General features: G+C 38.7%; 3 protein-coding genes across 5 annotated transcripts; all 3 read right to left on the minus strand.

The window, feature by feature from the left end:
* Positions 1-366: 366 nt before the first annotated feature.
* On the minus strand, positions 367-1,139 carry LOC106427117 (PRA1 family protein F1). The gene has a single exon (XM_013867848.3). It carries the CDS (start codon positions 1,120-1,122, stop codon positions 487-489), a length of 636 nt encoding a protein of 211 aa, XP_013723302.2. The 5' UTR covers positions 1,123-1,139; the 3' UTR covers positions 367-486.
* Positions 1,140-5,176: 4,037 nt separating this feature from the next.
* On the minus strand, positions 5,177-11,623 carry LOC106427155 (general transcription factor 3C polypeptide 3). 3 transcript variants are annotated; one of them, XM_048758237.1, is made up of 19 exons: positions 11,406-11,592; positions 11,180-11,302; positions 10,583-10,902; positions 10,210-10,324; positions 9,783-9,890; positions 9,476-9,660; positions 8,973-9,165; positions 8,582-8,839; positions 8,097-8,237; positions 7,924-8,005; positions 7,557-7,670; positions 7,167-7,312; positions 6,881-6,966; positions 6,666-6,783; positions 6,508-6,552; positions 6,285-6,411; positions 6,066-6,180; positions 5,789-5,979; positions 5,177-5,697 (listed from the first exon to the last, which is right to left on the minus strand). In XM_048758237.1, the coding sequence occupies exons 3-19, from the start codon at positions 10,867-10,869 to the stop codon at positions 5,318-5,320; spliced, it is 2,691 nt and encodes an 896-aa protein (XP_048614194.1). In that variant the 5' UTR covers positions 10,870-10,902; positions 11,180-11,302; positions 11,406-11,592; the 3' UTR covers positions 5,177-5,317. The 3 variants fall into 3 exon arrangements, with proteins under 3 accessions (XP_048614194.1, XP_048614196.1, XP_048614195.1); XM_048758239.1 differs by having other exon boundaries at positions 11,180-11,197; positions 11,406-11,572; XM_048758238.1 differs by lacking the exon at positions 11,180-11,302 and having other exon boundaries at positions 11,406-11,623.
* A 4,609-nt stretch (positions 11,624-16,232) lies between these two features.
* Positions 16,233-17,755, minus strand: LOC125587063 (ATPase 2, plasma membrane-type-like). Its single transcript, XM_048757190.1, has 4 exons — positions 17,706-17,755; positions 17,175-17,316; positions 16,735-17,099; positions 16,233-16,644 (listed from the first exon to the last, which is right to left on the minus strand). Exons 1-4 carry the CDS (start codon positions 17,753-17,755, stop codon positions 16,551-16,553), a joined length of 651 nt encoding a protein of 216 aa, XP_048613147.1. The 3' UTR covers positions 16,233-16,550.
* Between the last annotated feature and the right edge of the window lie 4,685 nt (positions 17,756-22,440).

Raw genomic sequence — 22,440 nt, forward strand, 5'->3', positions numbered from 1 at the left:
TTCCGTTAGGAAACCACCTTTCTTAGATAACAAAACGGATTTAGAAATTTAACATTTTCACGGCCATCCCATAGTTCCCATCATGCATGGTTTATAATAAGTGGTTATAGAAAAAAAATTTATTTGAAATGAGTTTTTACTGTGACGCATACTGATCAATATAGGACACTTGTTTTTTTTTTATAATCCCCTGGGAAATGGTCAGACCACACAAACAGGTATATTTGAGATAGTAAATTTGGAACCTGAAGTGTTTAGCGCCTTTCCAAACCTGTTGTACCACTCGACTATGTGTGGTTATAGAACACTTTTTTGTTGTGTTAAGTTTGTGTTTCCTTGTTTTAATATTGTAGTCATCAGGGAACATAATAGAAAACAAATATTAAATGTTAATAAGCAATGGTAATAAGATTTTAGCGAAAATAGATTTTAAAAAAACGAAAAGACAACTAAAAATGTGAAATATTATAGCAAATGAAGATCATTTTATACTTGGGGAAGTAAAGGACTGGTTTCATCTTCGTTTTGGTATATCTCTTCGGTTTTCCTAACAGCCGCGTGCAACAATATAACCACCACGCCTGCCACAACGGCCACGGCAATATTGAGCTTCGCATCAGTTAAGAAAAGGACCGAGAGAGTGAGAACGGACATGACAATAAGGACAACACGGTGGTCGATCTCACGGTCGAATACAATGAGTGGTTCGTCGCGGAGAAAGTAAAGGAACAGCCACGCACCGATAAGGGCCAGCAGGATAAGGAGAGCGAAGGGTTTCCAGATAAGACTGAGGAACACGGAGAAGAGGACGGCGATGGTGTAGTTTGTTTGGAAGTAGACGATGTTGGTTTTGATTCTGGTTATTACTGAAGCTATCTTACGCGGGAAGTGGAAGGAGCCTAGGTCGAGCATTTGCTTCCATGAACGGCGCGTGGCCAGGCCGGGTCTTACGTGGTGGTGGTTGTTGGTTCGTGTGATGTACTCGAGTTTTGGGGCTAGGTCGTTAGCTGCCGTCGGATTTGTACCGTATATTGTTGTCATGCTGTTTCTTCTCTTTTTTTTTTGGTAATACAATGGAGAGTGATATTTTTGTATGTCAGTGTGATGTGTGATATGTACCATGGAGAGGTTATATAAAGTTTTTAATTTCTATAATATAAGAAATATGAGTTATACAAAAAAAATGTGAAATGTGAGATGTGTTAGAAAACAACTAATAACACACAAAAAAAAATGTTCAAGTTTAAGTAATATAATAGCATTTTTTCGATGTAAAAAGAAAAAAAAAACAAATGCCACTTAAGAACTATTTTTTTGGAACTGATCTTTGATGGCTGACTAGAGTTCATTTACAAACAGAGTTTTGTTTATTTTTTGTGTGCATAAAACTTGTTTTAACGTTTAGATTATGTAATTCGCAACCGATTTGTTATTACGGTGATCATACTATCATGATTTTTGTTTATAATTTATAATCTCATGGACTGGAATGGCCTGTAAGTGCGGATGAGTCAGAGATATATAGCAGTAAGTAAATGACACACAGAGTTTGTTAACGAGGTTTGTTTCCTATTGTGCATATAATGTCTCATACTTCTTAGCCAGATCGAAACCCTCAGCATCATCCTCACTTTCAGGAACATCATCATCTCCACGTGTAGACCCTGACATAGATGATGACACATACGATGACACAGATTCTGCCGCAGACTTCTTCACAGAACCCAAGGTTGTAAACGCCACAAAGTTCTTCAGATTCTCACCATGATCTGAATCCGTATCAGAGTCACTCTTATTGTTCTTCTTCTTATCGTGCCTCTGTAAATTTGGACATTCCAACCGAACATGTCCAATCCCATTGCACTCATAGCATCATAGCTTTGATGGTGATCTTCTCAAACCACCTCTTTTTCCATTGTCTCTTCTGCCTCGTTGTTGCTTCAGATACTCAGCAAGATTTCTTGACAGCATCGCCATAGGATCTTCAGAAGGTGAGACTTTCAAAGCAACACCATAAGGATCGTCCGTCTCCTTATCCTTATCCTTCTTCTTATCTTTATCTCCATACGCCTTGCTCAACTCAAAGGCTTGGAGAATCCCAACAAACTCATCAAAAGCCATCTCATCCAGATTATGAGCTTCTTCTACAGCAGAAATCTTTAACTCAAACTTCACTTGGCAGTGACCTCTTCAGTTTCTTCACCAGCTTCTTGTCCTTGAACTGCTTCCCAAGCGCAAAGCACTCATTAGATATGTCACACAACTTGGCACTAAACTGAGCCAAGGTTTCTTCTTCATCCATCCTTAGATTTTCAAATCTAGATGCTAACATATCTAGCTTGGTTCGCTCGACACTTGAAGTACCTTCAAACATGTTCTTCAATGTCTTCCACGCCTTCTGAGCTGACACACATTGAGAAATCAGCTTGAAGTAGCACGCATCAATAGCATTGTAGATCACTGTCTTCGCCTTAGAATTGCAGCTTGAAGCCTTCTTCTCTGCGGTAGTCCACTTCTCTCTCGGCTTAAGAACTTCAACCTTCTCATCATCAAGTATCACAGGAGGAGTCCAAACAGTCTCAATTATACTCCAACACTCTTCATCAAGACCACTAATGAAGGCTTGCATACGGACCTTCCAATATCCATAATTAGATGAATCAAGCCTAGGTGTCTTTGTCATAGACGTCCCTTCTCGATATCCCTCCATCAAGACAGGTTTACAAACTCTGTCGTACTTCCTGACGCAGTCTCTGTCACTCACCCTGATCTACTCGAAACTAGTCGTTAACTCTATCGAGCCCCGCTCTGATACCACTTGTAAGTGCGGATGAGTCAGAGATATATAGCAGTAAGTAAATGACACACAGAGTTTGTTAACGAGGTTCGTTTCCTACTCCCCGGGACCTTGTCCATTATTCGAATTCACTAGAATGAGAAAGCAAATTACAACCAATTCGCAAAGGCGTAATACAAGCACAACCCTCTTGAATCACCGCTCTCTTCTAAAACATGAACTCTTCAAGGTTAACCAACCTTGAGCTAAACTCCCCCTGAGTCTAGGCTCCAACCTCCAAGTCTCCGAAGGTACGCCACCAAGTACTTCACCCAAGTACGTCACCGAGTACGTCAGAACCTAATGCACACCAAGGATACCAACGAGCACGCCAACACCAACGTACAGATTGATCACCACACCACAACGGACAACTCCGCTACACGTAACGCTAGCACCAACGTCACAACACCAAGTACAACGGAACACTCCGTCAGGCACTCCGTCAGACACTCACCAAGAACACAATGAAACTTTCTCTCACTTTTATCTCTGGGTGCTATCTTTCTCATAAGGGCACGTCCCTCCTTATATATAAACCATAGACGTGCTCTCCAAGTTCATTAAATGCACCTTAATGAACTTTCATTCCCATATAAGGAAACTTCCTATTCCTCGCCAAGTAACACTTCTTCTCCAAGCAAAGTCTCTTTGCTTAATGGAAAACGTCATTTATCTTCAACAAGATATTCTCTTTCTTTTTCCAATCTCCACTTACACACGCAATCACCTTAAACAATCTCTTTGTAAGCAACTTCTACACTCAACATCTTGCCGTACGACATACGTCTTGACACACCTTCTGATGTATATCACGAACTACATCGGAACTTCTCTCGAAATATCATCTACATGGGTTGCTGATCGGTGATCATAATTGACAATCGTCTTTAGTAGATGAAATGTCACGGAAAGAAAAAATGTATAGCAAAGGCAACACTCTTAAAACGACGTAAACCCCACAATCCCATAAAATAAATATACAAGTGTCTAGTAATAAAACGACAGGTGATAAGTGCCACGGGGGACAATAACAGGCTACGCTGGCATTGTCTCAATTTATAAAGTGAAAAGAGGTGATATCCAGTGAAAACAAACCACATGGGACTTGTTTAGTAAGAAGAGAACGAGGAGAAAACTGCAAGTCATGCAAGGCCAGGCCAGAAAGAGCTGAGACTTGCCGAGTTACTTCTTTTTTTTCTTTTGCATTATTGAACACTCAACCAAATGAACATGCATGGATCATTTATGGCCACCACTCCTCCAACTTGAAACCCCCTTTTTTTATAAGTTCCAATTATTTTTTTGAGAAAGGGATAAGTTCCAACTTGAAACCTTGATATCCTGCTATAATTTTGTTATTGAACAATAATAAACAGTTGATCATGATTAAGGATGGTATGATAGTTAATTATGATGTTTCAATGATGAACACATTGTATGTGGATGAGAGATTCTCAATGGTATTTTTTGAGTCGAGATAGTCAAAAGGGATTAAAAATCAAGATCATCACTGAAGAAGGGCTGGCTAAACGAAGATGATTATAAATATATCATTTAATAATGATGATTAAACGAATGAATACAACTATACAAGGAAACATTTTGCATCAGGCCTATATCATGTTGTGTGTATGCATTTCTTCATGTCTTCTTGCGAGACGTGATTCAAGTGCAAAACCCAACAATAACAACGATCATGGTGGTTAGACTATGCTATGCTATTTTGTTGAAGATAGTCTCATGCTAGTCTAAGGATAGTGATAGTACTAACCACGGTGCTCGAATAGCAAAGCCAATAAGATTTTAGCAAAATATTGATGAAAATTAATATCATATGCCTACAAAATTAGACAATTATTAATTATATATTAGGCTTAAAATTTTCCTTAACAAAATTTGTGATAAACGCAGTCAAATTGTTAAAGTGCTATTAATTTGAAAATTGTGCTAAACTAGTCAAACTTAAAATATGTCCATCACTGAAACATCATAATTAACTGTACTTAGTTGACAAAAAAACTGTACTTAACTTGTTAATAATATGGTTTTAAAAATATAAAAAACACTTACAAAATTTTTTAATCAATTTTTATTAAAAAATAGATGTTTTAAAATGGTAAAAATGACATTTATAATATTTTAATGAATTCTTCCGAAAAACTTAAAACTCCAGAAATGCTTACAAGTTATAATTATAACCCTATTAGCACTGAGCCGGATTTTAAAATATACCCAAAATATTTCCAAACCAGGTGGATTGGACTCGAATATTTACGGGTTTTATGAGTTTTAAGTTAGACCTGCACAGTTGACACCGCTACAAATAAATCCTTGAAATAGTAATCTTTGCAAGTAGCAACTATATATTAATACTCCAAGTAAATTCAGTTAATGAAGTTGAAACTACACAATAAAGTGATAAACCAGCCTTAAGACAATAATAATAGTTGGTTGTAGAGTTTACAAGACGAACGAAACTTAGAAAGTGCAGTGATCCTTCAAGACCTGCCTCGCGAGATCAAACGCTCCACTGTGCTTATATATCAAATGCAGATTGTGCGCAGCCTCTTTGCGTAGGTCACAGTTAACAGGTTTACGCTCTTCCGCAACATTAGGATCTTCGTTTGGGAGTTTCGGCATTGGATATTCTTTCTCGTAAACCGCTAAAACCTTCTCGTAGTACGAAGCCGCAAGAGTCACAAGACCCACGTGATGATACGCCCTAGCAACGTTATACAACGCCTCTTGACTGTTACTGCAGATTCTTATATTGTTGTATAGAAACGCAAAGCCTTGAGCAAGACACTCATGTCGGTTCTTGAGTCGGAAACCGAGGGCTAAGTTGATTAAAGCAGCTCCTGAAAAAGAAGATAGAACAGGTGTGAACACTTTATTTAACCGATTAGCTAACTCGTGAAAACGGAGAGAACAATATAGATGCATGCTTACCTACGCAGAGGTTGATTAAAGGGCTATCTGGCATTAGTTTATATGCTTCAAGGTATTCTCTTGCAGCATCTTGATGTCGGCTTGTCACGGTGAAATGGTGACCGGCTATCAGAATAGGCGGTACGCAATCTCTGTACTTGCTTCTTAAGTGATGCATGAACTTAGCTTCACTCGACGCTCTTTTCCCTAGCCTGCACATAATAACACGATATTCATACTGCAAACAAAACAGAGTCGACAGTAGTCTCCAAGTGATATGAAACACCGCTCTGTATACCTTGAAATGACTTTGTAATAGCAGTTCCAGGCATTCAAACGATACGGATGTTGCTGAATGACAGATCTTACACAGTCAAACCACTGCTTTGGATCCATAGTATCACATGATATTTCTGTAAACATCAAAAGAAGAAAGCGCTGTTAACCATAAACCAACGAAGACTTATCTATAAGTCTTGAAGAAAAATGGATATCAAGGTTGGGGTTAGGAGATTACTAGCTCCAAGTGACTGAAGCTCCTTTTTTATCTCAACAGGCAGCATTTTGGCGTCCAATCTACGAGCCAGGTTAACTATCTCCAGAGCTTCCCAAAACCTTTGCAGCGATGCCAATGCCTTGCACAACTACAAGACATGCAATTTAAGGAGTCATGACAAACATAAAGGAGAAGAGGGCATCAAAGAAGTTATAATAATATGTGGAAGGGAACGGTCAATTACATCTACAAAGAGACGGTGATACTCTTCATCCTTCATAGCTTCTTCCTGAGTAGAAAAGTCAAAAAGTATAACCCCGGTCAACATAAAAGGCAAAAGCATTTTGAGTAATTAAAACAAAGAGGACATAGCTGGCAATCCTGGTATACATAGATAGATACCTCAGATTCACTGCACATATCTTCGTTATGAGCTTTAATAGCAGCCCGTTCTCTGATTCTCTTTGCCTCATTTAATGTTGCCCTGATTTTGCGCCACTTTTTGGGTCCGCCTCTCAACCTAGCTCAACATGTTTCGGAACAAAGGTTACTAACAATGTCCAGACAGAAACGGCAAGGCTTACAGACTATGCTGGATAGATTAATTTTATACTCACTCTGAAGCTTGAGCATCTCTAGGACGTCGGCGTCTTCTATTTCTTTGGAGCTCCGAAAGAACCGATCGTTTTCTTTTTCCCTTGACCTACACGTTTTCATGAAGGCGCCAGCATACAATTTTTTTTTATCAAACCACCTTCTGCTAATGCTAAATGAAAGAACTCTAACGAAATGCTGGATGTTCAGATGGGTCCAAGTACGTTTTTATTCAAGAAGCAGTAACTATTTATGTTGTCAATTTCTTTAGCATATTTCTTATATGAAACTTGGGTACAGAGCTATTACCGTCCGCCGCCAAACCCACTTAAGAACCAACTGTAATGCTGTATTGGCAAATTCCTCAAGCATCCCCTCTGAATAATAGATCTGACAAAGATGCATCCTGATCTTTCTTTTCTTCCACCATGCCTTCTGTTTAGAAGTATCAAGATCTACACTTAGAAAAAAGAACCATTGTTAGCAAACTTATATCTTATGACAAAATAGTTGGACGCAAATCGCATAACTAACATTTGGAAGAAAAAACAGTTAAGATATCGTAAATCCATTACTTGTACAAAGTTTAGCAGTGAATCTGACAAAAGTGATATTTAATAAGGTATTGTAACATGGGTAAACTATACACTCGTTGAGATAATACGGCAAGAGAAGAAATGTTCTTTTTTCTCTGCTGACCTGGATTTTCCGGAGGAGAAAGCACTGATATAGCTTCATCTCGATTGCCATCTTCCAGGAGAAGTGAAGACAGAGTTATGCGAGCATCAATTGGATCACTGAGTTCATTCAAAGCTGAGGGAATTTTCAGTTAGCAACAAATAGAAAAAAAGCTAACGAGAAACTGAAAATACAATAAACAATACGATTTTAATTTGCACGACATGGAAAATCATAAGATATTTGAGTTTCGAAACCTTCACAAAATATCCAATGTAGTTAACTACAAACAGAACATAGTGAAATTGTATCTCTACTATTGACAAGAGGGGGCTATACATATGCACAACACCTAAATCAAACTCTTACTAAATAGATTAAAAAGCACCTTTATAATAGAAAATGATGGCCTGATCTCGTTTGGCCAACGACGTATAACAGCGAGCAACTTTCACAAACAAATAACCATCCTACAAGGAAAACCACGGAACTAGTTAGCCCAGGGACGAAGCAAAAGTTGTAAGAGAAGAAACAATCGAGTACAACTGCTTATCAACTTACATTCACAGTGTCATTGACTGCTAACAAATAGTATTTGAGAGCAGTGTGAAAATTCCCAATGTTTGTTAGCTCATCAGCCAAATTGATGATGAGGTCTGAATGTTCGGATACAGCCTCCCGTGGTAGAATACTTAAAACAATCTGCAGATACGGCAAGCAACATCATTCACAAGAGAAGGTACATCAACGTTTTGAAAAGAGAAACCCCTATATAAAAGACTGCACATCATACTAAAGATCATAACATAACAGAACTGACATACTTCACATGGTGTAAAAAAGTGAGACATGAACTTGAGAAGAAATACGAAGTAATAAGAATGACAAGGACCAATGCAAACCACATTCTCTTTAGATAGATTTAAAATCTCTTCTTTTTTTTCCCAAATCTTGTTATCCATCTACTAATAATTAGAGGAGGGTATAGTTTTAAAGCAATCATTGGGATAAAAGATTAGCAGGTTTATAATGTAAGATACACAAACCTCTGCTTGCTTCATTTCTTGGAGGCGAACATGACAGATGGCTTGTCTGATTTTCAAGCTGGAAGGCAGTTCTTTTCCTGGATTGTAGATTTGGCGCACATCATGAATATACTTAAGAGTTCTATCATACGCATTAATTTCCATCAAAACAGAAGCCAGTAGATCCAAGACATCAGGCCCCACTTCAGATGGATGAGATTTTATATGATCCTCTAAGATGTTTGCTGCTCGTTCACCCTCGCCGGATTTTAGAAAGTACTGAGAAACCCAAGAAGAAGAAATAAGTTCATAAAATTGGCATTAACCATTTGTCTTTTTTTCTGGGGTAGAGAAACTACATCACAGAGATTAGCAATTTAGAATAAATTTATACTCATTCAGCTTATAATACCTTTGTCCCCCAATCGAGGACCTCAATTCTCTCAGGATACCGACGAAATATTTGCTCATAGGTTTCGGCAGCTTCTTTATATTTTCCAGCATTTAGGCAGAGGTCTGCATATTCATATTTCAAAGGGAAATTCTCTGGATCAGCTTGTACTGCTTTGGACGCATAACTCCTTGCAGACAAGTCCCCTTGCTCCCTGAAATCAATTAGTTTTGTAAGTTAGCTTGGCACTGTCAAACAAAATTCTAAACAGAAAACAAAACAGCTTCCTGCGTTTTCGTTTTACACTTTTTCCCAATAACTATATTACCAAGGCTAATGACATTGGGTTCTTGTTACTTAATTACTTGCAAGCCCTACAATCTCTGATACGGTCTTACTGTAAACAACTATCTTGACATCTAGATAGCCGTTATTGACAAGCAAATAGTAGTAACATAAATGTTTCTGCGTTCGCCATTTCTGCTGTATAAAAATGAAGACTGGCATGAACAAATAGAACTTACTTGGACCTCTCGTAAAGCAACTTCCAACAAGGTGATTTTGGACCTTCAACAGTTGCAGCAATCCTCAATACTCGAGTAGACAATGAGTCGGTCCTACCAAGTTTATCATATACAAGCGATAGGTAATGATACGCTCGACCGAAGGTTGGTGCTTGCTTAATAACGTCTAATATAATAGGTAAAGCCTGGAAGAAAGTAAAACAACATAAATCTGGATCAGTCCATAAATAAATATAAATAATATGACACAACACAATTTAGGAAAAGGCACGATACCACAGAAAATAAAAACTTCATCTGGGATTACCTCACTGTTTTTATTATCTGCGTGAAGAAAAAAAGCCTCACTCAACCTCTTCTGAATTTCAGGTGAAACTTTTTTCTTTGACCCCTGTCGTCTACCCCTTTTTTTATTCTGCACAAGTACATACACTGTCATTAAAAAAAAAAAAAAAAAAAAAAGTGGCAGCATATGCAGAGTTGATATATGTCCCATCATATAATTTCGTGGAGTGTAGCACGAGAAAGTGCACAAGTGAAGCAGGAGGGAACTTGTATTTCAATGAGGTTCAAGAACAAACATGCAGTTCATCCCTTTTTAAAAAAAAAAAAGAGTTAAAGCTAAATAATAGACAAAAGGTCAAACTTCTTGATGCAAGATGCGGACTGAAGACACATGAAATACAAGTTAACTCGTGAAATATTAAAAAATAAGCTGTCCAAGGAAAACGTACCTTCCTAGACTTTCGTCGGCGGCCAGTATCGTAGAGTTCCATGAATCCCTTCTCGCCCGAGGTGCTATTCCAGATGTTAATAGCATCATACCTGGATCTCTTATCTGAACCATCACTGTCACATTCACACACAAAAAAAAAATCAACACAAAATATATGTTGGGCAACACAAGGGGGAGTACTTGACCAACAAATCCAACTAAAAGCTACTTGAATGGGATTTTCGAAAGTATAAAGCATTAAACAAAACTTATGGGAGATTTTAAACAATTTATTCACCGAATTGCACAATCTAGGAAAATCAAAGTTATTGTCATTGCATCTAGAAACATTATACCAAAATAAAGAAACAAAAGGAGAGTGAAAGACGAACCGTTGAGAGTCAGTAAATGCTTTGCGTTTCTTCTTAGCGAGAGCTTCATATTCAAGGCGTTCGAATGTTGTTGGAATTCCACTGACAGCTTCAGACTCATCTCTTTCTTCAGAGTCATCATCATCATCATCATCTACCTGGCCTCCTTCATCACTGTTTCCATCATCATCAGCGTTATCATCACTAGCATCACCACCGTCGTCTTCCATATAGCTTGGGCCCCCTTCTAACACAGAAAAGGAGGTTTGCTCATCTTCTCCCACCAGGCCCTTTCCCTTATCTTCCATCCTTTGAATTTTACTTCCCTCAAGCTTCCCTATCTACAATAGTTTCACGGAGAACCAATCAAAAAGTTAGCATCATTTTTCTACCACGCAGCTGCTTACTAGACACTGAAACCGTTTATAGTCTTCTTTTTTTTTTTTAATTCTCCCAAAAAAAAAATAGGGGATCTGAGTGGGTTACAAAGATTCGGGTTCACCGGAGAAAACAGGTCTAGGTTACGGGTGACACAGCAAGGACAAACAATATGCAATCGAGTAAACTAGAAGAAAAGAGTCATGGGAAAGAAGTCAGAAGGAGAGAGGAGAGAGGAACCTCCGTGAGTCGCCGGAACTGAGACCGATGATCATAAAATTAAAGAGGCAAGAAAGATGTTGCTTAGGGCGAACTCAGAAGAGGAGAGACAAAGGCCGCTCAAAGGCTCCAAAAAAGTAAAGGCTCAAAAACCCAACAAGAACTCGAAAGTAAGCCCTTGAGAGCTGCTGTATACACACAACCATAAAAATTTCGAAAACCCTGAACAATTGAAGAAATTTGTTACCTGAAAACCGCGGCTTTGTCTTTTCAGTCAAACTCTGCTTTGTCAGTGTGTCTGAAGAACGAAAAAGAAAGGTTTTTTTTTCTCTTCAACGACAAAACAAAAACCAGAAGAAGACCAGATGCAGAGAGGTTCTCTGCCGGCGATGGAGAATACGATAGCCACGGAGAAGAGAAGACATTACGAAAGATGGGTCAGAAATACAATATGCTAAAAGGCTCACATGTAAGCCCAAGAGAGATATTTCTATCAATGATGTCTTCAAAGCCCAACAGAAGCTTTCTCATGTACAAAGACTGAAACAAGAAGCGCGCTCATTCTCCCTTCAACGCCAAAACCAGACGATTGCCTGAAATCTCTACTTGGTTTTCATGTCTTATTATCTATGTTATTAAGAACTTCATGAGCATATAAACTACTTGCTTGGATTTATCTACAGTCTACACCCTGGAAGGTCTTCCATCAAACCAATCTCTCAATTGCCTTATGGGGGTGTTAAGACTTGAGAGATTGTAGCTCAACAATGTGCCCCAAATCATACTCTTGTGCCCTAACTTGAACAACAAGAAACACGTGCATACACTGAAAAGGAAAGAGGGAAAGGGGTGAATAACACACAGTCATTCAGTGAGGATGATCATTTCTGCCCACATGACTCCTAACATTATTAACCAACTTGCATGCAAAAATACTAGTCCTAGAACATTCATCACCCAACATATTAAGCAATTAACAAACATAACACATCATTTATTTCAATACACATTCATTAATCGCATTAACATTTGTCATCTCATAACCATTTCCAATATTAATAATAACATGACAACTTAGGCTGGCCGTCACCTCGAAAGGTCGTACGCCACCTTGGGCTCGTCATCCGGTTTACGGGCTTTGACGGGATCGCCATATCCTCGTCCTCAGTCCGACTTTACACATTTAATATTTACCTAACAACTTCATCACTTATCACTTTAACATTTATCAACTAACAGATCGTCATCAACATTATCATCACATATAATCATCAAACAATCAAACATACCAAATTCCTAGACCTACCATTTAAGAATACAACTTGAGGTTGAAAGTGGGTTCTGAAACTAGCGGGTTGACACTCTGTTCTAGTGATCTGAAACTCTAAACAAGATAACGTCAACAGATATAGATTCCTTGCAGCTAGATCTTTCCAGCGACACCTTACTCGCGTCCTAACTCTCTCTAGTTCACCGGGAAAACTTCTCACAAAACCCCTATGTGAAACTGGAAAAACAGGTTTCGGACTTAGAATTTCTGGATTCAGAAAACAGTGATTTTTCTTCAAATTGAAGATCAAATAACTTCCAGAGTTTACCTCGTAATGAAGCATTCTTAGTGGATATAGAAAGATGGTAACGTCAGTTTCTAACAATATCACGACCGTCACCTAACTCCTTTTGTATCAACCAGAAATCTCTTCCCAATATGGCTCTGCGAAACAGAAAAACCAGACCTGAACCGATTTCAGAAACGTAATGGTTTTCTCTCAACTTGTAGATTGAGTAACTAACTGAGATTACCTCGTAATTGAGATCCGAAAGTTGCTGTGTCTTCCTTGCAACGACATCTATCAATCCAACTTTAGTTCTTTGCCTAACACTTTCGTATCTGGTTGCAAACTTCTCTCCAAAACCCCAACTTGGCATTGATATCTCAGAGTAACTGCAGGCTGCGTTGTCTCTCCCTCTCCTCTAGGTCGTGCCCTCAATATATATGTAGAAGAGTTTAGGGTTTAGATCATTCAAAATTACTAAAATACCCTTTTTAGGGTTTTGGCTTAAAACGTGGGCTTTACGGTTAAGGTTTTAAAATTTGATGGGTTTGGGCTGTGACAATGTCGTTTCATGGAAAGAGAATAAACAAGACCCTTACAGGGCTCGTAAATCTCAACACAGAAGAACAAATCAGAACCAAGGCTTTACATGTATATTAGAAGTTACGCTTAGACTCTGGTATACTCAACAGTAAGTTGTATTAAACTTATAAACACAAAGGTTTCGTGGTGTAGTTGGTTATCACGTCAGTGTCTCCGGTTCGAACCCGGGCGAAGCCATTAATTTTTCTTTATTAGTTATGAAATTTTCAAATACTATTTTAAAAAGTTATACGCCGATGCCGGGTGATAGGCGAGAATACTAACCACTATACTACAACGACATTGAAAATGAAGATGACAGTATTATAACTAACAATAGTTTTCATAGATGGTTAAAAAGAAAATCTCTTTATTATTGTCTTCTTTAGCTTAGAGGGCCAAACATATTCAAACTGCAATAACAAAATTTTGTTTTTGGAACACTAGCAATAGACATAGTTATAGACATTAATCTACTAATAATAGCAATCCCAATTAAATCCAAAGGTTACGTATTCCAATTATGTTAAAAGGTTGTGACTATTGAAAAGTTGTGATCAATCATATACGTATCTTTTTAAATTAAAAAGTGGTGACTATTCATATAAATATATTTTCAAAATAACTACATTTAAAATGAAAGAATGTGACCATTAAAATTGAAAAGATGTGACTATTCAAATAGATTTTAAAATCTATAAATAGTCGATGTACATACATTTCTCAAAGTAAAATGTTCACTAATCTAACTAATTATAAAATGGTGAAAAAAGGTTTCATGCAGTTATTTGGTTACAAATTTTTATAAAAAAATGACGTCATCGTTATTAAATCAAACAGCATCTTTTGTCATCCTCGAACCAATGCCTTCCCTCGACTAACAATGGCACCTCTTTACAAGATTTATGTATACATGCCATCCTCTCTGATATTGTACTCCTTCCATTTGTTCTTTTATATCTTCTGAGTTTTTATTAATCAAAGTTATGTCTTGTTCGATTTGTGGGTATTTACAAGATCCCATTAATTGAATATCAATGGGTTTTGGAACGAAGTTAGTACCATCTTTTTCTCTTCATGTTTAGTTCACAAGAATCCATGTTAAAAACCACGCGCCCCAAAATTTCCTCTCAACCCTAACCTCGCGCCTCCTTTTTCCCTTGCTCCGATCACCTCTCCAGTGCCCCTCGGCGCTGTGAGAGGGCTCTTGACGATCCCGTCACATCCAAATCCATCTCCGGCGTGAAGATCTGTTGGTGACGTGACTTTGTTTCGGTTCGTCGTCTTCACAGATGGCTTGCATTGACTTGTCGAAGTTGAGCGGGATTCGCGACGCGGTGCCTCTAGCGACTGTGCCGCCGCTTCATCCTCCTCAACACCAAAGCAAACGTTTCCTCTCCTGACGTCTGGCTCTTCTCGCTGGTGAAAGTTAATGTCGCTTTGGCCTCTGCCTACAAAGGCTAATCGGGTACGCGTTTCCTAAGCTAGAGGTCTCGGGACCTCAGACTTGTTGCGATAGGGTCATATCTGTCGCTCCGTCGAGTCAAGATTAGGTGGTTAGCTACTGAGTGATGCATTAATTTAGCTCATCTCCCCTCCTTTGTTGTTGGTGTTGGCGTTGCTTGTTAGTCTGGATTGGAATTGCAGGTTTAAACGTGATGGGTTGTGGAGGCTCTTTGTTTTCTTGGAGCTCGGAGTAATATTTTGTGGTTGGAGGGGGTAGTAAGACTCGGGAGGTGGTGATGCTGCCCCTTTCTCTGTACCGACTTAGAGGGCGAGTGCGGTCGAGTTGGTTGAGCGCTATTAAGCACCCGTGGTGTGTGTTGTCCCGTCTGTTGCTGGAATCCGGGTTTAGTTCTTTCCCAGCCCGGACCTAGAGGACAGTCCTTGAGCGGGTCTGTTTCTGATCCTCGGAGAAAAGCAATTTGTGCAGGCAGCCATTGAATCCACTTCCCACTAGCATTGTGTTCTTCATGTTCTAGTTTCTTGGATCTCTCCTTTCATGCTTATGTCGGCTAAATCTTCCGTCCAGTTACTCCAAGTTTGTATCGATATTTGATGTCCTGTTCGCTCCAAAGCAGAACGGTTTCAAGATCGATTGATTCTGCTTCCATGTTTTTACCTTTTTTTGCCATGGAAATATGTTTTTTAGAGGTCTTATAGTTTGTTTATCACATATTGTAAGCTTCAACAATTCATTTCTGAAATAATATTTACCATTTAGCAAAAAGAAAAAAGAAGAATCCATGTTAATTGTCTTTTGAACCAGTCCAATTTAAAGAATTGTTACTTGTAACGTTTCGAGATATTTTTTCTGTTAATATAAATCTCCCACTGATATGGTCATTTGAAATTACAGATTACAGTCTTCGTAGATCTAGATTTGTGTTTTGTGTGATGTCGTAACGGTGTCGATGATGTTACTGTAAGAATAATATGTGTTCTCGAATATAGGTTCTCGAATTTAGGTTTCTTCAATCAATCCATGTTCGATTATGGGTTCTTAGGTTTTGAATTACCTTTTAACCTTAGATAATTGTTGAATCGGACCACCAAAGGAGTTGAGCCGCGAGCTGGACACGAACGGGACGCAAGCTGGAATAGATCGAGTCGCTTCTATCGGGTCGCGGACGTCCTTTGTTGCTTGATCGGGAACGCCTTGATCGTAGGACGCGAGCTGTCTGATGCTGTCGCGAACAAGGAAGAGGTCGCGTGCTGGAGCTGCTCTCGGGTCGCGAACGTCTAAACTAGGATCAGGAACGCCTTGAGCTGAAGATGATCGGGGACGCGAGCTGGAACATATGCGGGAACAAGAGACGCGATCGGGGTTTAGGGTTCGTCGGATCGCCGGCTCCGGTTAGGGTTTTTCGATTTGGGTATTAGCTTAGGGATTTAGAGTTTCGTGCTGATAACGTGTTATAAAAGTAATGGAAAAGTCTATGTTTATTCATAACATTGAGGTTCCTTATATAAGAGATTACACTGTCATAGATAAATGGAAAGATTACAAATCATAATCAGCCATCCACAATCTCGTGCATAACATTTCAAGTTTTTTTTACATTTTTGATAAGCTCGAGAATTTTATTCTCTTGTAAACTTGAAATTAGTAGACTTAGATCTTGCTAAACCTAGCAAGATATCTGACAATAACCTCAATAGGTCGGGAAGGAAATGAAAAAAAGAAGTAAAAAACAGAAACAAGGATAAAAGATCAATCATATGTTTGGTTTGGTTTGTTCTTCTTTTTGTGACTAGACAGTGTAGTGGCCTGGAGTTTCAATGTCCAAGCCCTTTAGCTTCGCTACTGATTCCACATGTCCCTTGAGTGTGTGCAGCTCCCTTAGCCTATCGTTAACATATAAAACATGCAGTTAGTGTTTAGTTGCGGTCAAAGAATCGATAATACTTCAACACTGAGAGAAAGGTTTAGTATACCTAGCGATCTCAGCTCTTCTCTTGGCTTGCTCAGCAATCTCAGACAATTCTCTGTAAGTTCCTTGCTCAGGAATGATGTGAACAGGTTCTTTTGGCTGCAAACCGTGAAGTGTCCTCTGAGAAACAGCCCATTGAGCCTCCCTCTCTTCTTTTCCGAAATCTTTCTTGGTCGTTAAAGCCGTCCTGTTCTCAGTCATGTTGAGCCAAGCCTTTCCACTCAAGATGTAGCGAATGGCAAACTTGAGAATGTCCAGTGGGAAGTATGTTATAATACTGTATAGCCATATCACTCCAGCCCATCCCCATCCAATACCTCTAACCTCTGCGAACTCCCAGTTGGCGTAGACCGCAATCAAAGTGGCAACCTGATGTTTAAAAGTAACATAAAAACAGTGAGAAAAATCCCTCAAAATGTTTAGTATCGATCATGATCTTCTTACAAGTTGTGCAATGAGGAAAGCAATCATCAGCAATGCTCCAGGACGTTCAACAAAGGACCAACTCCTTGATTTTGGATTGCCTTTAACCAGGCCCGGTCTAAGACCGGCCCAATACCTAGAAGATGGAGAGACGGCCGAAGCCCTAGAAAGAGGAGAAAGAGAGCCGACTTCATGAGAGAGAGAGGCGGCCACAAAGCTTGGAGAAAGGAAAACTCTTTCTTTTTTCTAGTAGATGTAATCTTTTCATTATTATGTATTAGTAGTTTTCCTAATCCTAGTGAGTTTAGGTTTTGGATACTTTCCATTTATCTTCATCTTTTAATCCTTATATAAAAGAACCCCCTAGATCATTAATAAGAACACACAAAAATATTCAGTCTCTAAACTCTCTAATTACAACGCGTTATCAGCACGATAGACTCCAAAAACCCTGAGAAAGAAAAACCCCTAACCCTAACCTAAAATCCGTCACACATAAACCCTAATCCAGGCGCAACTTAAAATCGATCTATCTCTCAAACCCTGAGGAACCAGACGTCTAGCCACATATCATCTTGAAGCTCTTGACAAGAATAATCCATCAGCGCAAACCGTTTATCTATCCGATCTCAGACGCGCCCTCAGTCGCAGAAACAATACGCGGCGCCGTCTTGGTCTTTTGGAACCCTAATCCGAACCAACATGATTTTCTAGCCAAATTCAAATCCTGTGAAAGATAAGTTTATCATACCTTAGTTGTTTGATGATATCTTTTTCAGATTATGGTGTTCATGTAATCTAATACTCCTTGTTTTTATTTCATGAGCTAAGAGGAGTTGGTGCAAAGATCTAATCCCGAAGAACTCTAACTTGTTCTTGCTTCCGTTCCGGCTTGCAAACACCTGATCAGCTAAAGCTCTTAAGCGTTCCTGATCCTAGACATTCGCAACTTCGTGTACAAAACAGAACCAGCTCACGATTCAGATCAGCCGCTTGCAGCAGCTCACGAACTAGATAAGAAGAAGACGCGTCCCGATCGCGTCCGACTACCTCAGCACACGTCCGTGACCAGAGGCAAGATGTTCCAGATAGCTCGCGTCCCGTCCCAGCTTGCGACCCGATAAGGAGCCAGCTCGCGTCCGTGTGCAACTAAAGGTTCATCTGACTTTGGTGGTCCGGTTCAACCCTACAAAATGAAGGTAATTCGAAATCTGAAAACAAGAATCGAATTTGGTTGTTTTGTAAAGATTGAAACCTTAAAATATAATCTCTAAAACTAAAGGCCATAGGTTAAATAGATCAATCCCCTATGAGTAAATCGAAGCTCTATAAGTTCGATCTAAAACCTAAAAACGAGATTGATCCATTGATCAATTAAAATTAGAACCTTAAAGGTTTTTGAATCTCAAATCAAATCCTCTTGATCAAAGATCAAAGTTTTCAAAATCCCTAAAACCCTAATTTTGGAAAATCGGTTTTTAATTTTGATTTGAAACTTGAGTGTTTGATTGATCGCCTAGAGCTATGATTAAGATTGTTTTAAAACTTGAATCTGAATCTTGTTTAAACTAAAACCCTAATCTCGAATTTTAAAATTCCTAATGGCCTTGAAACCTTTAATCTTGATTGATATTTCTAAAGGCCTTGAAACCTTAAATCTCTCATTACTTAAGGCTTGAAAGATTGATTTAAAGAATTTACATATTGAATGAGAGTTAGGTTGCTAGATTATTTAATTCTAAAACCTAATAGATATGCAACTAAGCAATAGGATTGAATACACTTAGATTAATAATCCCGTTTTGTATATGGCCGTGTGGCCTAATACATTGTACACACTTGCGGCCTTGTGCCCTTGATTGATTAAAAGCCGTTTGGCTAAATGCATATCCATATGGCCGTGTGGCCTAGTATCCGGATGGTTATATAAACCGGATTGCATCATGATCCGATCCATAAGATCGTTGTATCAAATAATGGCCGTGAAGTCTAAGCATTACAAAACATGACCGTGTGGTCCAAGTATCATAGAGAGACTTATGAAATCATATGCACTGATTATTTAGTTGGTTGCAAGAATTCTAAATCATAAATTGATAATATGATTTCAATGCCGAGATTTGAACCCATGGATTATACCATTCTAAATCTCTCTGGAAGATATTATCCAAAATGGAAATGAACACTTCAATTCCCCTGAAGTCTAGAGGACTCGGAAAATGTTTCATTGAAAGAAATGATGAAATTGAAAGTGAAAAGTTAAGAGCCATTACAATAATGCGCCATCATCTCACTGAGGAATTAAGAAATCAGTATCTACATATTGAGAATCCTCGTGACCTTTGGACATAATTAAAGTCCAGATACACTATGGTATTATTACCAAAGGTCAAACATGAATGGATGAGTCTCAGATTCCAAGACTTTGAGACAGTGGCCGAGTTTCACTTTGCCTTGTCTAGGGTCGTGTACCAACTGAGATTATGTGGAAAAGAGGTAACAGATAGTGATTGTCTATTCAAGACATACTCCACATTCCATCCAGAAGATTTGTTGTCAAAACATATCTACATAGAAAGAGGTTCTACCACTTACAATGACCTGATCTCTTGCCTAACGGTGATTGAGAATGACAAGGTACTAAAGAGGAGCAGTGAGATGAGATACCCTGATACAAATAAGACTGATATAGATCAGGATGAATCCAAGGGAGCCGTGTCCAATATAACTCAAGGAGTGGCCAGCATGTCTATTGACTAAGAGAGATCTCGACATTTTATTTTAAAGTCTCTGATTTGTGTTAACCTAATTAGGCATTCACGTTTCTATATATAAATAAAAGTTTGTTTTGACTTCATTATGCCTTGCCTGATCTTAATTGAACATATAAATGATTTTAAAGAGTTGCCTAAAGGGCATAAAACCAAGTAAGAAATCATGAATGGGTATAGTAAGCATAGTAAAGAAACTATGAGGCATTGCCTTAAAAGGCATTATACACACCCAAAAGAACATGCGACCCATTGAAGTTATAATGTATGGTTTCCAAGTAGAAACAATGGGTAAGGAAGGAAACAAGTTCCTTTAGATTTTAAGAATAAAAACGCCTAAGACCTTGAAAGAAAGCGGTCGAGACTATACATATGATCTCTACTGATTTTAAACTATGCTACAAGATCAATATGATAAGAGGCAAGAGAAGTGGTGACTATACTGATATATCCCACGGAATTTTACACTATATGACATGATAGGATTGGCCATCCTAAAGTCTAAACTTGATGCAAAGATTGAAAAGGCACAGAGTTATCCCGTAAAAGATCTCACGTTGTGAAACATGTACACAAAGGGAAACTCATTAGGCTTAATTGTCCCAAGAACCACGACCTTATAGTATGGTCATGAGGGGGAGAGAGGATAAACCCATGATTAATACTACAAGTTTGTGTATTACTATAACGGCCAAACAATAAAGGCCATGAGAGACAACGGCCTTCGGCCGCAAAGGCAATAACCAGGCTCGCGTACTACTATGGCCTAAAACCATGTTTAGGATGGCCAAACCATAAGGCCATTACTCGGCCAAAGAGACCATGTTATGAACAGGTCGGCCGCAAGGGCCATAACCGGCCAGAGAGGCCATTATCGATAAGACTAAGATTCTAAAGTCTATAAGCTTGGGGACATTATGTTTTACATGTATAGAATGATAATATGATCATATGGATCAGGCCATATAAGTGAGCATAGATATTCCCACTCAAATTGAATACGGGTCATAAACCAGACATACACCATCTTAAGAGATTTTGAATAAACCACCACATACATACATGTGCTGTCTAAGATGGAACCTCAGAAGAGGATTGGGAATATATAAGAATAAGATATTCTCCACGAAATCAAAAGGACCGAGAGCCAAAACATGGGTGATCAAATAGTGGCCAGGTACGGATTGCATGAAAACAAATGAATCCGGATATTCAATATTAAAGGAGAAAGATTATAAGCCGGATAAAGAATGTTAAAAGTACGAATGGTTTTAACCATCATTGTCTTGGCAAAGATCCTCAGACTATACATTATGATTTAAGACGTCCAAAGAAAGATTATACAAAGCTATCTAATTGAGAAGTTAATCGAAATGCCAGACACTGACCCGAGAAATGACTAACCAGCTTAGCACCAAATGAATGTCCTAGAAGAGACATAATCAAGTTGCTATAGAGTCTATACAAGATAGACCAAATGTTCCATAAGATAAAGGAATCTCGGATAGAAAAGAAGGGTGCATAGAATACATATCCGAGATTATAAGAGAAACCATACCAGACATTGAGAAAAGGCTGCGCAGCTACACATCTAAGGTACCAAACCATGTGGCTTGGGACGCCAAGCTACTAGGTAATAAAGGTCCTGGATAATAAGATCTCAAATCTATAGATCATGTCTGGAACATAATGGAACCACATGAAAGTGTCGACACACGCACACATTTGTATAAAGATACATAAAGTTATAGCACTTGAACATAAAGAGATGAACGAGGATCATGAACCCACGAAAGAGTACTTATACAATCATAAAAGATCATATCTTCCTACTTAACAGCACTAGATTATAGCTTGTTACACAAGGTACTCACAGAGATCAAAGGAACATGTTATAAGGAGATAAACTCTTATGTGGTGGATGCTACTACAGATTTTCGAAATTGAAAATGGTCTTGTCATAAGAAAGAAATTAGATACAAATGATGTAGTAAGAAGCATATGGATCACTGGATAAGATGAAAGAACAGCTTCGTTCCTAAGCTGATTCATGGACTGAAACCTAAAGCAGCTGCATATAGTATGTAAAAAAATTGATCACGCATGATCATTGATCTTGGAGTTGTATAAAAGGCAATCCAATACAGTCCATATATTTGAAATTCCTTGTGATTATACTAAACCTAAAAAGAGGTTAGTAGGCATAGAATAAATCTATGTGGGCGTCCGACCAAAAGCGTCCGGCCCCGGCCCTTCAAACTAAAGATGTCCGACTATGTCCGTCTAAGGGTGTCCGGCTCTTCAGCAAAGAACGCCTGGCTCTTTTACTAGACGCGTCCGGCTTTTAAAACTAAAAGGCGTCTAGCCCTTCTTCTTGATCACGGGCTAGTAGAGACAAAAGATCAACCGGATACAAATGTATTGTAGTCCATAAGCTTGTGAGAGCCGAGATCCATGACCTAATAATATATATTTCAGTGTGTAATATAATCCACAGCAACAGAGGTCATGAGACA

This window comes from Brassica napus, chromosome C5 (genome assembly GCF_020379485.1).
Source record: "Brassica napus cultivar Da-Ae chromosome C5, Da-Ae, whole genome shotgun sequence".
Lineage (NCBI taxonomy): Eukaryota > Viridiplantae > Streptophyta > Magnoliopsida > Brassicales > Brassicaceae > Brassica > Brassica napus.